The sequence below is a fragment of the Egretta garzetta genome, unplaced genomic scaffold (genome assembly GCF_000687185.1).
Source record: "Egretta garzetta isolate BGI_Z169 unplaced genomic scaffold, ASM68718v1 scaffold314, whole genome shotgun sequence".
Taxonomy (NCBI): Eukaryota; Metazoa; Chordata; class Aves; order Pelecaniformes; family Ardeidae; genus Egretta; species Egretta garzetta.
Window position 1 is genome coordinate 2,125,230 of NW_009259531.1, and position 14,437 is coordinate 2,139,666.

Consider the following 14,437-nt stretch of genomic DNA (forward strand, 5'->3'; position numbering starts at 1 on the left):
AGCACAGTCTCCACTCCAACAGGTCTATCATTTGGCAAGTGTTCGCCTGCGAGATCTCTGCATCAAACTTGATATATCTGATGAGCTGCGGAAAAAGATCTGGACCTGTTTTGAGTATTCCTTGGTGCACTGCCCTGAAACCATGATGGACAGACACTTGGATCAGCTGCTGATGTGCGCCGTCTATGTAATGGCTAAGGTAAGGTGAATAAAGAAAAAACCAACCGACTTCTTTAAGACTTAATATTCCACAAATAATATTCCTCAAAAAAACCTGAGACCAACCAAACACCACACACAACCACCCCAAACAAAGACAAAAACCCACAGAAAAAACTATTAACCTTTTCTGTTCGTCTGCTCTTAGGTTACGAAGGAAGATAGATCATTTCAGAACATCATGCGCTGCTATCGGACACAACCACAAGCCAAGAGCCACGTAAGTACAGCCAGAACTAACCAACGTGGTACCTGCTGCATTAAATGCCTTCGTTCTACATTGGGAATGGATCGCTTCTTGAGGTAACACTCAGTATCGAATGAATGCAGTCTGTGAGGCATTCCCCTCAAAAGACAGCAGTCATATCCGAAATCCTGCACTACCAAAAGCTTTTTATGCTAAGCTATACCTAAAATAGAAATATCTTTACTTAAAACCTGCGGAGGCAGTGCCTACTGGGTAATACTCCCATGCAGGAGGCTGTATTTTCCCCTGGAAGAAGCAATTTGATGCCACAAGGAAGTTTCTAAGAAGCAGAGACATTATGCAGACTGTTGTTTCCTGACCGCCTTCCTGGGCATCCTGCCGTTGTTACGCTCCCCTTTTCCCTGCAGGTGTATCGGAGCGTCCTGATAAAAGGCAGGAGGCGGCGGCGCTCCGGCAGCAGCGATAGCAGCAGCCAGCAGAACTCGCCTACAGACAGAAGCAAAGAGCGAAACAAAGAAAAAAGTGAGTGATTCTAAATTCCAGATGTTTGTTTTTAATTCAGTTTCCGTCACCCCACCCCAAACAAGTCCTTCTTTGGTAAACTGGGACCCAATGAAGAATATATTGGTACCATTTAAGAGTTGCTACAACTCAACATTACACTGACAGTTTTGAATCTGTCACCATGTGAGCTTCCCTTCAGAACCCACCCCCATGGCTGGCCTGAGCCATGCGCGGTTGGTCCGTACAACAAAGTCTTTGTAGAGTGAAAGGAAAGGGGAGCCAGCCCTTCAGCAGCCAGTCCCTTTCACAGCGACTCCTTTACTTACCGCAGCCGTGGCGCTGCAGCGCTTCCGTCTGCAGTAGCTGGCTCTCTTCAGAGAGAGGAACAAACCGGCCACCCACAGCATCTCTCTCAGGTCAAATATCACTGGAGGAATCTTCAGAGAGGTCAGGTGTGCCAGCACCTTGAATTACACTTGAATTACCCATTGTACAGGACAGCAAACAAGCGATGCTGTATATTCCTACCACCAGTTTTCAAGGTATTTAATAGAGGAGGATATAAACTGTAGGTATTCATGTTTTCTGTCACAGAACAGGGAGGGAAGGAAAAAATTATATGTATGTATTTTGCAGCTTCCCACATTAAACCAGCAGGAAGTATTACCATGCCCAATATTTCTACTACTTGCTGAAAAAGACGGCGGCTCCTTATTTGAAATTGTGCCAGCTGGCAACAAGAGCGAGCTCCTGTGAAAAGTATAGCGCAAGTGCCTGAGAAATGAGGTTTAGCTCTGCTTATATTGTGATGAAACTCAGCTTCTACAGGAAAGCCACTTGCAGTTTACCATTTCCCCAGTAAGGAGTTAGAAATCAAATGCCTTTCTGTACATGTGCTCAGCGGTCGTTGGTCTTTAACGCCGCACTGCTTTTTTGTAAGGGGAGAGGCTGAGGGAAGGAAGCTAGCGTGGCCGATAGCGGCACCGGGCGGCGGGGCACTGGGCTGCAGCTCGGACAGCTGGAACGCGGTTCCAGCCGAGTGCCGGGACTGAAGGGAGTGAGGTGCACTGAACAGCCGAGGCTGATAACGGCGCCTGCTCTCGCCCCCGCAGCCAGCAGAGACTCCAGCCCCGTCATGCGATCCAGCAGCACCCTGCCCGTACCGCACCCCAACAGCGCCCCCCCCACCCCCACCCGCCTGACGGGTGCCAACAGCGACACCGAGGAGGAAGAGCGAGGGGACCTTATACAGTTCTATAACAACGTCTACATCGAGCAGATTAAAGAATTTGCCCTGAAGTATACTTCAAATGCAGTAAGTTCAAGTCTGTGCCTTTCCTCAGTAAACAGCCTTTTTTGCCGTACAAGCAGTGAAGTGCTCTTGGCTGACCTCACGGTAAGCAAATTCGGGGGACTGTATTTTTTTTTTTATGACAATAATTTCACTTCAAGGACGTGCTGTGCTGCTGAAGCACTAAGCCAATACACAGCACTGAGCAACATTGCCTGCCAGCCTCAGACAGGGTTAGAAAAGTAAATTTAAGACACTAAGCTGGCCTAATAACAGGACAAAACATGTATCTACTCTGAACATGTACAGCATGACATTAGTGGTAAGAAACTAAACTCTGTTTAAGGTTGCCACCTTACGAAAGCCTTACTGTAGCAGCATCCAAGATCGCACACCAGCTCCTGAGTGATTTTCCTTTTCTCTTGAGCAGACCGATTCCCCTCCGCTCTCGCCCTACCCGTTTGTACGCATCGGCTCCCCTCGCAGGATACAGCTGTCCCAGAATCACCCAGTGTACATCTCGCCACACAAAAACGAGCCTACTCTCTCCCCTCGAGAGAAAATATTCTATTATTTCAGCAGCAGCCCTTCTAAGGTGAGACTACAGGGTTTGAGCTTGCTTCCAGGAACCTTAATTCTACCTTTTCTTCTTGGCAGCGAAACGAGAGAGCACTCTGCCACACACCTTCCTGTTTATGGTGTTCAATGTGTACTTGCTCACCTAAGCCCCTCAAACTGTCACTGTTTGGGTACCTAAGCAGCTGGAAAGCAATGAGGTGTCCCAGCGGCCGGGCACTTCCCCGAGTCACTCCCTGTACCAGTGCGCAGGAGGGGCCGGGGGGGTGCGGCCGCGGGCCGGCTGCGTTACTCGCGATGGAGACTGCTCCAGAGCAGAGCCTTGCGTACAGGCACCTGCTCTTAGCGCCCTGGGCGGGGACCAAGCAGCTCTCAGCACGAGGAGGCTTACCGGGTGGGTATGCAATAGGCTGCCTCCTGTCACCTCTGGTCACCAGGAGCGAAGTAGAATCTGCCCCGAGAAGCATCTTCATTGCAGGAGTAGTTGCATCTGTGGCGCACGGTGTCGGTCCCCGCTAGGGACGGAGGGCCTTTCGGCACCGCTGAACAGCCGGCTTGCTTGAGCCGAGCGAGGCTCCAGCACACGGCTGTGGGCAGAGCAGCACAGCAGGCACTTTGTGCAGTACAGATCGCAGCATGCAGAATCCCACTGTAATGCAATTAACAAAAGTTCACTGTATAGTTTGCTAGTCACAACAATGAGAGATAATTCTACTTTTTTTTCCCCCCTCCTCTCTTCCAGAGGCTAAAGGAAATTAACAGCATGGTTAAAACCGGAGAGACTCCAACAAAGAAGAGAGGCATTCTCTTAGAAGAGGGCACTGAGGCGCCAGCTAAGCGCATCTGTCAGGAGAACCACACTGCTCTGCTAAGACGACTGCAGGATGTAGCGAACGACAGAGGCTCTCACTGACCCCGGGGTCCAGCACAGGGAACCGCCCCCTGCTGCTCCGCTGGGCTGCTTAGCGTGTGACAGGGCCTGGCCCAGCCAGGCTGCGCCCAGCCAGGCTGCGCCCAGCCTTCGCGCCCCTCGGGAAGGGCAGGAGGGGTCTGCCCCACCCCTGGGACAGCGAGGAGAGGCTTCCAGCCCTGCGGCCTGACCTCGACCCACGGCTACGCCAACCGTAAGGCAAGTGATCCCTCTCCAGGCGCTGGCTTTGGAAAGCAGCTGAAGAGCTTCCTGGTGCCTGGAGAACACCTCCCTACCGCAGCTTTCTACGCTTTCTACCTTGCAACAAGATTTAAATCCATCTGCTTTAACTGGTTTTATCAGCACTTTCACCCTTGGACTAGGAAGTTATACCTGCATCAGATGTGGGAGCACCACGCCAAGATCACCGCCTTCAGCCGTGTCTTGGTTTTTACAATAACGCCCTGCACAAAAATAACGACTTACAAGTCACCTTCTAGCAAGGTCCAGGTCTGCTGGGGAAGGGAAGACGGGAGCGCTCTTGTTGACCCCGGAGGAGGCTGGCTGACCAGATCCTTGCCCTCTCCAGGATGGTTCCTGTGCCCCTGCAAAAAGTCACATTGGTTTGCTTTAACGTTTGGGCACCTTGTTGTAGACAGGTAGACAATTCTGTTTATGCATTGTTTTTAGCTGTGCAATGTTTTAAAGTGAACTCGTGTTCAAAAGGTGGCACTTTTGATAGGGCTGTGAAGCGTCATTTTTAAGGCAGAGTAGTTTTGCTGTATATTTGCAATGGCACTTTCTAAATGTGAATTATTTTTTTTCAAAGGCTGACTGCAGCTGTCTTTCTGTATTGAAGCAATTTGACTTTTGTATTTATTTTTAAATTGACATCCCACAGCTCCCCTCTTCAGCAAAAGGCATTAAGAATTCTTTCTCATTTGATGTACCTGCAGCAGGGAGTGCAGGAAGCTTGGGACATTTGCTTTTCTCAAGGAATTTTATACGCTCATAATGTTTCTTCAGATCACTTTTCTTAGGCGTCGGGAAGCGGCCACCTCGCTTACTCCGCAGAAGGATGGCGGCGTCCATCTCTTAAAACATTGAGTTAGCTTTTTTGTTTGATTTTAAAGCATAGGGCTTGGGGGGTTGCTTTGGGTTTTGTTCTTTTTTAATGGACTAAATCAGGCTGCCGGGAGAAATCTCTGCCCTACACACAGGGCCAGGAAGTGGTGCATATATTAGACTTACTCATCGTTTAAATTTACAATAGTCCCAAGCCACCAGGCTTACTAGGAAGGCATTAAGCACGCCAACAGCCGGTGCAGCGTGGCCGTCCACTCCCTTCCAGTGACTCAGCTGGGACAGTGGGGGTGGTACTGTAAAATGCAGCACACTCTGATTCCAGAAGGTGTTGTAAGGAAGCAAAAGTTAAAAGCTCTGTATTTTCGGTCATCCCTGCTCCTCTGAATAATGGGAAAATTTAGGACTTAATTCCCCTGTAAATTCAATTACAGTAAAATAAGTGTCTTTCATTCTTACCTGCATAACGAAAAGGCTGAAGTCAAGAAATCGTGTGGATGTTCCTGTAAAAATATTTATGAAATTGTCAGACAATTCTAGTTACTCTGTACCATTTACGTTGCTTTGTATGAAAATATTGCAAGTGTATTTTTCAATAAAGAATTTATAAACTCACAATTTTACCTTCTTGTATGAAGAAAAGCACCAATGGCCCAACACCAGGGGTGACCCGTCTGCACTGAAAACGGAACAGAAATCGTACAGCTGGGGTCTGCAAGGCACGCGATGCGCTCGAGCTCGCAAGAACTGCAGTCAAACAGTGCAATTACGGGGTTTTAAGAAAAGAAAAAACACACAAACAGAAAAGAAAAAACCAGTGGCACTTAGTAGTCACAGGACAAAGAGAAGGTTTCCTCTTGCCGGGATTCCATCGCCATCTTCACTCCGAACAGAGAGCCTGGCACAGGGCTGCCGTTGCCGCGCAGGGGCAGGGGACCCCAGGACAAAAGCAAGCCAGTACCTTCCTCGCAGGAGCTTTTAGTACAAGATCTCATGCTTTAATCCAGTGAAAGCAGAATTATTTCAACACACGCTAACCTTGGTACTCAAGTTTGAACTAAATGAGGGAAATTTCTAAGAGTTCTTAATTAAGTTGTTAAGAACTGTTTTGGCCACGGGCAGCCAGGTATGGCGCTTTCACAGCAAGGTGGGGCTGGTTTTCCCCTGCATTTTACCCAGGGGCCCTGGCTCTACGCGCCATCGGCTCCTGTTGTTTCCATCCCTTTCTGAAACCCTCCGCTGGCAACAACGTCTTTACAGAATCGAGCATTGCAAAGATGATAATACCCCGAAATGCCGCTGCATCAAAGCGGCAGCAGGGACTTCAGTTGCGTTTGTCATTAAGTGATGGATACCTGTACCAGGAACGATGACGGCCAAATGCAGGAGGAGACCTGATCCCAGTGGTACCGTTTCAGGACTCACCCGCCCACCTTGCGCCTGGAACAGCTTCCTTCAATACGCAAATGCAATTAGAGATGATGTAGTCAGTATTCACACCCCTTTCTCCATCTAAAAAGAAAAAAAAAAAAAAAAAAAAAAGATTCAGATTTTTCACTCTACACTTAACAAAATTCAGTGTTCTTTGAAGAAATAAAATTATTCTCTCCAGCAAACTGCTCTTAGCATGGATTTAGCTCAGAGCGATCCAGCCTAGGCAGCAGTCCGTAACAGCTCAAAGATAAACAAAACTCACTCCAATAACCATCGTCTTTACTACACCCCTCTATCGTTCTGCCTTCTCATTGCTCTTCCTCATCGTTAACTGTGGGGTTTTCCAAACCCCAGCAAGCATCGGGCAAATAACCCGGCAGCAGCCGCGTCTCTGAACGGACATTAGGTAACAGTCACCAGGATTTGCGCCACAGTTGACGCTCCCCGCCCAGCGTCGGCACGCATGGGGCTACCGCCGCGCCGCCGCTTTGTCCAGCGCCGGGAGCGAAGTCCTGCGCCCGCCCCGCTGCAGCAGAGGTGAAAGAGCAGCCCAGGATTAGAAGGGATTAAACTTCTACGCAAGTCCCTCACCTAAGAGGCTTAGCAAATTTGCAAGTCAGTGATTTATTACAAAGGCTTCCAAATAATCATAGAAATAAATGAAGAGGATCGCTCGCGTTCCAGCTGAACGCTCTGGTTCCACCTCCCTGCCCAGCTGGCACGGCGCGCTCAGTCACAACGCTAGGCCCAGTTTCTGCTTCAAGAGTCCTGTAACTCAGCTTCCCCAATGCTAAATCTGAACCTCTTAGATTTCAACGTCAGCCTTCCCAATAGAAGTGTAAGAGAAACCACAGCGGCAACAGAATTAACATTCACAGCATTTTAGTCGCTACGCGCCAGGCCTGTGCGCTAGCCCTCACACACTCTTCCCACATGCTCTCCTCGAAAGAAAACCCATCACCGCTTCCCAGGCAACACCAGCTTGGCTTTCAGACCAGTTCCTCCATTTCTGTCTCCTACTGCAAACTCAGAACAGGCGTTTGACAATACCAAGGCACCTGCAATTCCTGATAATCTGCCAGAGGCCTGGAATACACAGGCTGGCGGGGGCCCGAATGCCACTAGAAGAGGGAGCTGCCCAAGGGAAGCGGCACAGAGCGACCTCCTCTTCCTTCCCTCCGGGTTAGGAGGGAGCTGGCTGATTCTCGCCCAAGCCCAAGGCCGTGTGTGACAGCCCCCTTCAGCTGTGCCGCACCCTATTCTAGAGACCTCCCTGGCAGCAAGGACTGCTGAAAGCCAGCTGCTCAGTAGCGGCATCATGCCTGACTAAAAGCCATGTACTTGCTCGAAAGGTTAATGACCAGTGGCACCTGACACGAGTGAAACTGGAGAAATGCCTATTTAGGATTATGAGAAATCTGTTCCCTAGAATGCAAATAACAAAAGCCACAAACCCTATGAAGGATTTTTTATTTTTTTTTAAAGTAGCAAATCAGCTGCGCGAGAAGCAAAAAAGAGGCAAGAGCAACAAAAGAAATGTTCTCCAAGTAGCAAGCTAGTTGTTAAGCAGTTGTCAGGCACCAGAAATAGTTTGATTTAAGCACAAGCCACCAGCTGTGGCCGCTGCAAGCGCTCCTCTGTGTGCTGTGCCACACGTCCACCCCTTCCCGGGGCAGGACAGTGCTAGGGCCGGGCAAGCTGGGTGTCAGCTGCTGCCTGCACATACCCTTCCTAGCAATAACCGCTGCAAGGCACAGCGCTAAGTAAGGGAGATTAGGAAAGATCTCTAAAAGCATTGGAGGGATGTAAAACAGAGTGAGAGCAGCGGAACTGCTGCCCAAGCTACGCAGAGAAAGGCCGCTCCCCCTGCACCCTGCAAGCACGAGAAAGAGCAAAACGCGCCCAACGACCCAAGCGCACCCTTGAGAACAAAGGGGCCTCGGGCAGTTCCCGTGGGCAACCCCAGTCTATATGCACAAGCACTCAAGGCCCTGGCTTCTACCAAGTATTTCCGAAGTACCTGAGTCAGGGAACAACCGAAGTCCCACGCTACTGCCGCTGCTACAGCCCTACCCTGCACTACCTACAAGCGTTTTTTCTGGTATGAGAGGAGGGAGGCTGAGCAAGACTCCGCTTCCCCCACTACTGCCTCCCGCTCTCCCTCCCCCCCGCCTCCCAGAGGAGCGGATCAGCAGCGAGATCACTCACCCTTCTCCACCAGGGGCGGACATGGTCTTCGATCTCTGCAGCGAAGATCCCAGGGAGAAGCGACCACATCCGTGCTGGGAAACGAAGCCCGGAACTCCCTGCAGAGCCGCGTGGGTCGCGCAGAGCCTCATGCGGCCACACCTGCCCAGGAGATGGCACAGGCGCTGCCAGCGCACACCCGTGTGCCACCTCAGGCAACGCAACAGCCTCCCAGCCCGCCAGATCTCCCTCTCACTGATGGAGGTGGGCCAGACAGCTTCTGTGGTTGGCAGTACAGGGCAAGAATGACATTCCTTGCTTTGAAAGACTGAAAAATTAAGTTTCCAACCCCTGTTTTACACTGGCAGCCGCTTCCTAAATGTCGCTGAGCCAGGAGGGACTGGAGCAGAGAAGTGCTACGTGCCCAGTTATTCGCTCCTTTGCTCGCACAGCAGGAACACCGCATGCACGCACGTACACACAGGCGCACGCACTCTCGCCCTCCCTAGCCCTGTTACTCACTAGCTTTTCAAGAAGCAGCTGTGGCACTAAGCAACTGCTCCAGAAGGTTTCTGCTTTCTTCTGCTTTCCATGGTGGGTAAGGAAGAGAGGGAAGAAAAGAAAGCCGTTCTGCACATGCCGTCACGGAGCTGACAACAGGAACAGCAGTGAGAATCGCCTGCCTTCTTCCAAGATCCACAGGTTTTTGCTGTACTGACGCACGGAAAAAAAATGTAACAGGGTTACAGCCATCTGCCATCCAAACCCTGTTCTCACAAAATACCAAACTTTAGCATGCAAGATACAGAATGCAAAAACAATGGTAGAAAAACCATCCTTAAATAAAGAGGTAGAATGTACACAAAGAAAGAATACACAAACCTAAGTGCCAATTCAGAATTTTTCACTCTCCTCAAGGTTCTTGATCTGAAGACAGGACTTCGCAGTCTATTTATGTAACATGTTTCAAAAAAAATACTTAAGAGTAAGAGCAAAGTTCTTGCAAGTCCTCAGCCTTCTCCCACTCCTTCCTTCCCAAGGGGTAGGAATGGGAGAAGAAAGAAACCACCACAAAAAAATCTCAAATCCATTATTTGCGTAGGTTTATTTCAAGGTTTGGAGTTTAATGTTTCACTCCAACAAGCCACCACTACTAGCACGAAGACAACGTTCAGTTTGATGTTACCTTGCTGGCACTGGTTTCTGGTGTTGCTGTAGAAACAGAGATAGTGCTGCTCCTGACAGTAGCCACTGTTTCAAGACTCAAACAGCAAAACATCCTACAGCAAGTCTGTCGGCTTTACTCTAGTTACCGATATATCAAAGCACGAGACTGATTGTGATGAGCTTCTCTGGGGATGACACAGCAATAGTGATGTCAGTGGAAATACAGAGAATTATTCTAGTAATGACTTTGCAATTGTCTGAAAGCGTAACAGCAGCAGCAACCTTCAGGGAGCCACTAAAGACTGCAGATTTGCTCTGTATTTCCCTATCCATTTTTAAATACCACTGCCTTAACACACCTTCTTCACAAAGTCAGACTGAGCTCCGAGCTAGAGGAGACAGATTTGTGCTGGAGATAGCAGAAGCCAAGTTACAGAGTTAATTGCCCTACAAAACCATACCAAGTCACAGACATCTCACCCAGCAATTGAGTCACCTTGGCAAAAATATCCTTTCAGAAGATCTGCACTCAACCACCACTTTCAACAGTTTACAATAAAAAAAAAAAAAGCCACAGTGCATTTAAGGCCATTATATGTTTAAATCTGCTTTACTAATTGACATGCCCAGAGCCTGCAGTTTACGCAGACCCGTGCCTCACATATACAGAGTTCGCAAGAGCTTTCAGAAAGCTGAAGGCAATCGTTCAGTTGCAAATACCCTGTTCAGAAGCACCCGCTTGGTAATTTAGGCTTATAATTCCTCTTATTTTAATCTCAAATTTATTTAGGAAAAAGCCACTCCAAATTATATTTTCTCTTATTAAACTTAGTACAAATGGATATACTAAGGTTTAAAAAGAACATTTTAGCATTTAATCGAGAACCTAGGCCCTGTAATAGACCCTTTATAAGATGAGGGGACTTAAAGAGGAAAGAGCAGCCCCAAGAAATGCACCTTTGGAGGCACTTCCTTCTCTACCTTAAAGAGGATCCTTGCTCTCCGCATACCCTCTGCATTCTTCTGTCTAAAGAGGAATTCCAGCAGTGCTAGAGACAGTCCAGGCAGCCCCAGGAAACCGCTCATCTCAAAGCCAGAAGCTTTAGAAGGTTTAAAGCAACTTCATGCGTTAAGATTTCAACATTACCTAAAACAGATAAGTACTTAATTTATACAACGTTAAGTGCTGCGTAAAAACCACTATCCTTAACACTACATTAAATTAATCATTTGGTATACGACAGCGTATTACCTGTGAAGCCTTTGTCTATATTTCCTTAAGAGCCAAGAAGTTGACCAGGGAAAGGTTGTTATATGACAAGTGGATTTAGCTTGTCAGAGAAAAACAAAAGACAAAAAAACCCCACAAAACCCAAACTATACACCACATCACTCCCCACTCTCCCCAAACACCACATCACGTTTACATTGACAGTCACTACCCCTTGTTACTAGACCGCAGGGTTTGCATTAATGCCATCAGCAGAGGTATCAGGAGCCAAAGGAGGAAGACCCTTGTGAAAAGATTCTGTCCTGAGCTCACACATGCTTTAGAAAGGTTTTCCTCTATGCAGGACAGAACTGTATTTATCCAGTCTCCAGTACATCCTGCTAGCCCATTAGCACCCTGAATGCATATGCAGGCAAGTGCATATGTAGCCGGGTGCTTCCATTCCGGTTCCAGTCTTTGCTAAATGTCTACGGCATAGACAAACAGAGGGACAAAAGCTAGATCATGGTTTCTTTTTATTTTAAGGTGTCACTATTAACACACATTAGTCAAGCTATCCTAAGTAATCCCCTAGACACCTAGGGAATTCTAAAGCCATCTAAGATTTTATTAGCTCAAGAGACCACCATTAAAAGCTTTGATTTTAGTGTTTACGTAATAAAAGTCTAACAAGCCTGACATTCTGCTTTCACTGTCAGACTAATGTGCGCTTTAGTGACAATATCCATTTACAAATCAATAATACATCATACATCATCCCCAGCTTTACCTCTTGAAAGTGCTAAATGGAGTCAATGAACCGTCTATTTACAATTTCAAATCCTAATATATTTACAATAGAAACCAAAGTATTTAAAACCATTAAATATAGTGTTTAACTCTGCTATATTAGTTTACATGAACACAGCTTACCACTGGCATCATATTTCCAATGCTAATATTTCTGCCAGTAATTTAAGATTTTTTAAAAAAATTGCTATTCCTGGAGGGAAAAAATAAAAGCTTAAAAACCAACCCAAAACCTCCAGGGATTTCAGAGCCCTGAGGAATTACCCACCCTAGACAGTCTTCAGGTAGAAGTACTGCAGTGTTCAAGAGAGACTTCCAAACTCCAGGCAAGCCTTTAAAACCTAATGCATATGTAAAACATTAAGAGTCAGTAATCCATTGAACAGGTTTACTGGAGTCACTGCTACCACTCAGTTTTTACTAATCCGTAGTCAAGAAAGAAACTGCTGCTTTGCTGTTTCTCCATCCATTACATTCCCTCCACCCACAGAAAGTGTTTTGTGCACCAGAGTCCAGAAGAGCTAGGTAGGCATCGTCTTCTCTTCTTTGCTGAAAGGCTGAACTGAGCCAGGCTTTACCCACGACAGGCCAGAGACATGCATGCTTTTGCAGTGCTGATCGTCCGGCTTCTTCTAGGTAGAAGAAAGTTGCAGTCAGAATTAGAGATACCCCAAACCCTCCTAAGTCCCTGCCCATCCCTTTTACCTTTGGCAAATACAAGCACAGAAAAGGCTAGCATGGTTTCCTCTCCTCAAAGAGGAACAGTAAAATGGCTACTGGTTTCATTTCTGTGAACGCGTGTGGCATCTGTAGAACCACCCTGACATTACAGGAGAGTTTTAATGACTTAGTTCATGTACTGCTACCCCATCATACCATAAAGAATAGCAGATACTCTTTGAATAGTGCCTCTTGCTTGAAGGCCATGGCCCAACACCACTGCACTGTGATTTGCCAGATTTCTTGGTTCTACAGAAAGAAGCGTCAATCCAAATCAAAACATTTCCGTCTAACCCAGACTGTAGCTACTGCCTTGTGATGCTGGGCACACTGTGGTCAGGAGCACTCCACCCCACCAAAGGCTTCTGAACACAGATTAACACAGCAAAGGGATACCTTTGCTATACCGTGGAGTTTCTTAATGCTTTCCAAAGATGGCCCTTCCCTTCCCTGAGCATTTATCATGCTTAAATGCTTGAACAGGGACTATTTCTACCCAACACAATGCAACAAACATTTGAGACTGACTATTGCAATTTAGAAGACAAAAAAACCCTGCAGCTTCAAGTTGAAGGAGAAAGGTGCAACTTCAAGCATCTATAGATACCAAGTTGCTGAAGAAGATTAGTAAATTGGATACCTACTCTAGCAGGTCAAAGAAACAGAATAGCTTGCAGGTTTTTTGCATACCAGGAACTAGCCCTGCCTCCACACTGCTATAGGCTCTTCAGATCATCTGTATGCCAACTACATCAAACCTGGAATGACGCATCAAGTTCTGGAAAGGGATAATTATGCAAGCAGACTTTGCCATACTGTGGGAAGCCTTTTACCTGTCAAAGTAAATGAAGTCAGCAAGAAAACTGAACCTGCGCTTCTTCCCAACCTCCCATGTTTTGTGTAAAAAGTGACACTGTGTGACAGAATAGCCGTAACACATCAGACAACAGTCAACAAGGGAGATCAGTTAGGCTTGGGCCTGGCAGAGTAGCACCTGCCTATCACACGCTGCACACAGGACATCATCTAACAAAAGCCACGCGCTCAGCAGGGAACTGGGACATCACAGCCTTTCCCGGGCTACAGTTCTAGAATGGCCTAGCTGTTTCCCAAGGCACAGGAATTACAAGAGTAATAAGGATGCAGGGCTGCAGAAGAAAGGAAAGACAGGATACCCGGTTAGGGAACTTCCTTTTAGAGGGAAGGAAAAGAACGGTCTCAGCTACTCTGACATTTTGGAACAAACCTCCTAAGGCACTGAAGTCTGGCCATTTTCCTGCTATCCACAAACTACTCCAGCAAATGAAGTACCATACAGGCAATAGTTACTGAAGATGTTAGCTTTCACTTAAAAAGAAATTAACATGCATCTCCAAAGAAAAAGGACTAAAGGGAAGTCATCACTGGCATAATGTTTGCTATTAGTCTCTGAGACAACATCATATCCCTTCCATTCCAAGCACCTCAACCTGTTCTTTCTCTTTCGGCCTTTGATTTAAAGGGTAAGAAAGAAGGAGGTGGAGAACAAAGGAGAAGGCAGAGGGGGAAGAGTCAAAAGTATTTGTGAAGTTTTTATAAGAACACCAAGAAGTCAGAATCTGATTAAAATATTTTCCTGTGTGTTCTAAGGCCGGAGAAAGGCCACCTCACCTCAAGCCCTGCAGTGACTCTGGCAATTGGGAACGCTACTACACTGAGCTTACAGGCAGTGTGTTGTATTAAGATCAATGTAAAAATCTCATTCATGCCTGAAGACATGCATGAACATGTGTTAAAGCTTGCAGCGAGGAAAACTGAAGTTTGGACTGACCAAAAGAAAAAAACAAAACACTAATTTATTTTTTAACTACAAAAAAAGCAACAAGCCACAGTGCAGCTCTAGTGCAAGGAGCCCGAGTCAGTAACTACAACATTCAGAGTGCATTTCCTTGCCAGTCCAGCAAAGATACCAGCCACCATTTCAGAATCCCTAGGCACTGCAAGTGGATTGACTTGTCAGGCCACTCGGTGCAAACTCAGAATCGCTGTGTGCCAGCTCTTGTCAAGTGCAAAGAAATAATTAAAAACCAAAACAAAACCCCCAAACACCTCCCTCCCCCAAAACCAAAAGTGTTGCTC

The 14,437-nt window shown here is 47.1% G+C and overlaps 2 protein-coding genes across 18 annotated transcripts in view; one reads left to right on the plus strand and one right to left on the minus strand.

Moving 5' to 3' along the window:
• Nucleotides 1-5,282, plus strand: part of RBL2 (RB transcriptional corepressor like 2) — a 22,983-nt gene extending 17,701 nt beyond the window's left edge. The window contains exons 16-21 of one of the 4 annotated variants that reach the window (XM_009637609.2): nucleotides 23-199; nucleotides 368-439; nucleotides 835-949; nucleotides 2,044-2,246; nucleotides 2,650-2,817; nucleotides 3,541-5,282. In XM_009637609.2, the coding sequence (XP_009635904.1) occupies nucleotides 23-199; nucleotides 368-439; nucleotides 835-949; nucleotides 2,044-2,246; nucleotides 2,650-2,817; nucleotides 3,541-3,711 (906 nt within the window). In that variant the 3' untranslated portion in view covers nucleotides 3,712-5,282. Of the gene's footprint in view, nucleotides 1-22; nucleotides 200-367; nucleotides 440-834; nucleotides 954-2,043; nucleotides 2,247-2,649; nucleotides 2,818-3,540 lie in introns of those variants that run through there. The other 3 variants (XM_035893145.1, XR_004841844.1, XR_004841845.1) reach the window with 3 other exon arrangements.
• The window catches only part of LOC104125196 (AKT interacting protein), a 17,302-nt gene continuing 7,094 nt past the window's right edge, over nucleotides 4,230-14,437 (minus strand). Inside the window, exons 9-12 of one of the 14 annotated variants that reach the window (XM_035893156.1) lie at nucleotides 6,147-12,231; nucleotides 5,416-5,787; nucleotides 5,251-5,294; nucleotides 4,267-4,313 (exon numbers count right to left, since the gene is read on the minus strand). In XM_035893156.1, coding sequence (XP_035749049.1) covers nucleotides 12,121-12,231 — 111 coding nt within the window. In that variant the 3' untranslated portion in view covers nucleotides 4,267-4,313; nucleotides 5,251-5,294; nucleotides 5,416-5,787; nucleotides 6,147-12,120. Of the gene's footprint in view, nucleotides 4,314-4,755; nucleotides 5,295-5,407; nucleotides 5,788-6,146; nucleotides 12,232-12,304; nucleotides 12,420-14,437 lie in introns of those variants that run through there. The other 13 variants (XM_035893157.1, XM_035893152.1, XM_035893151.1 and 10 more) reach the window with 13 other exon arrangements.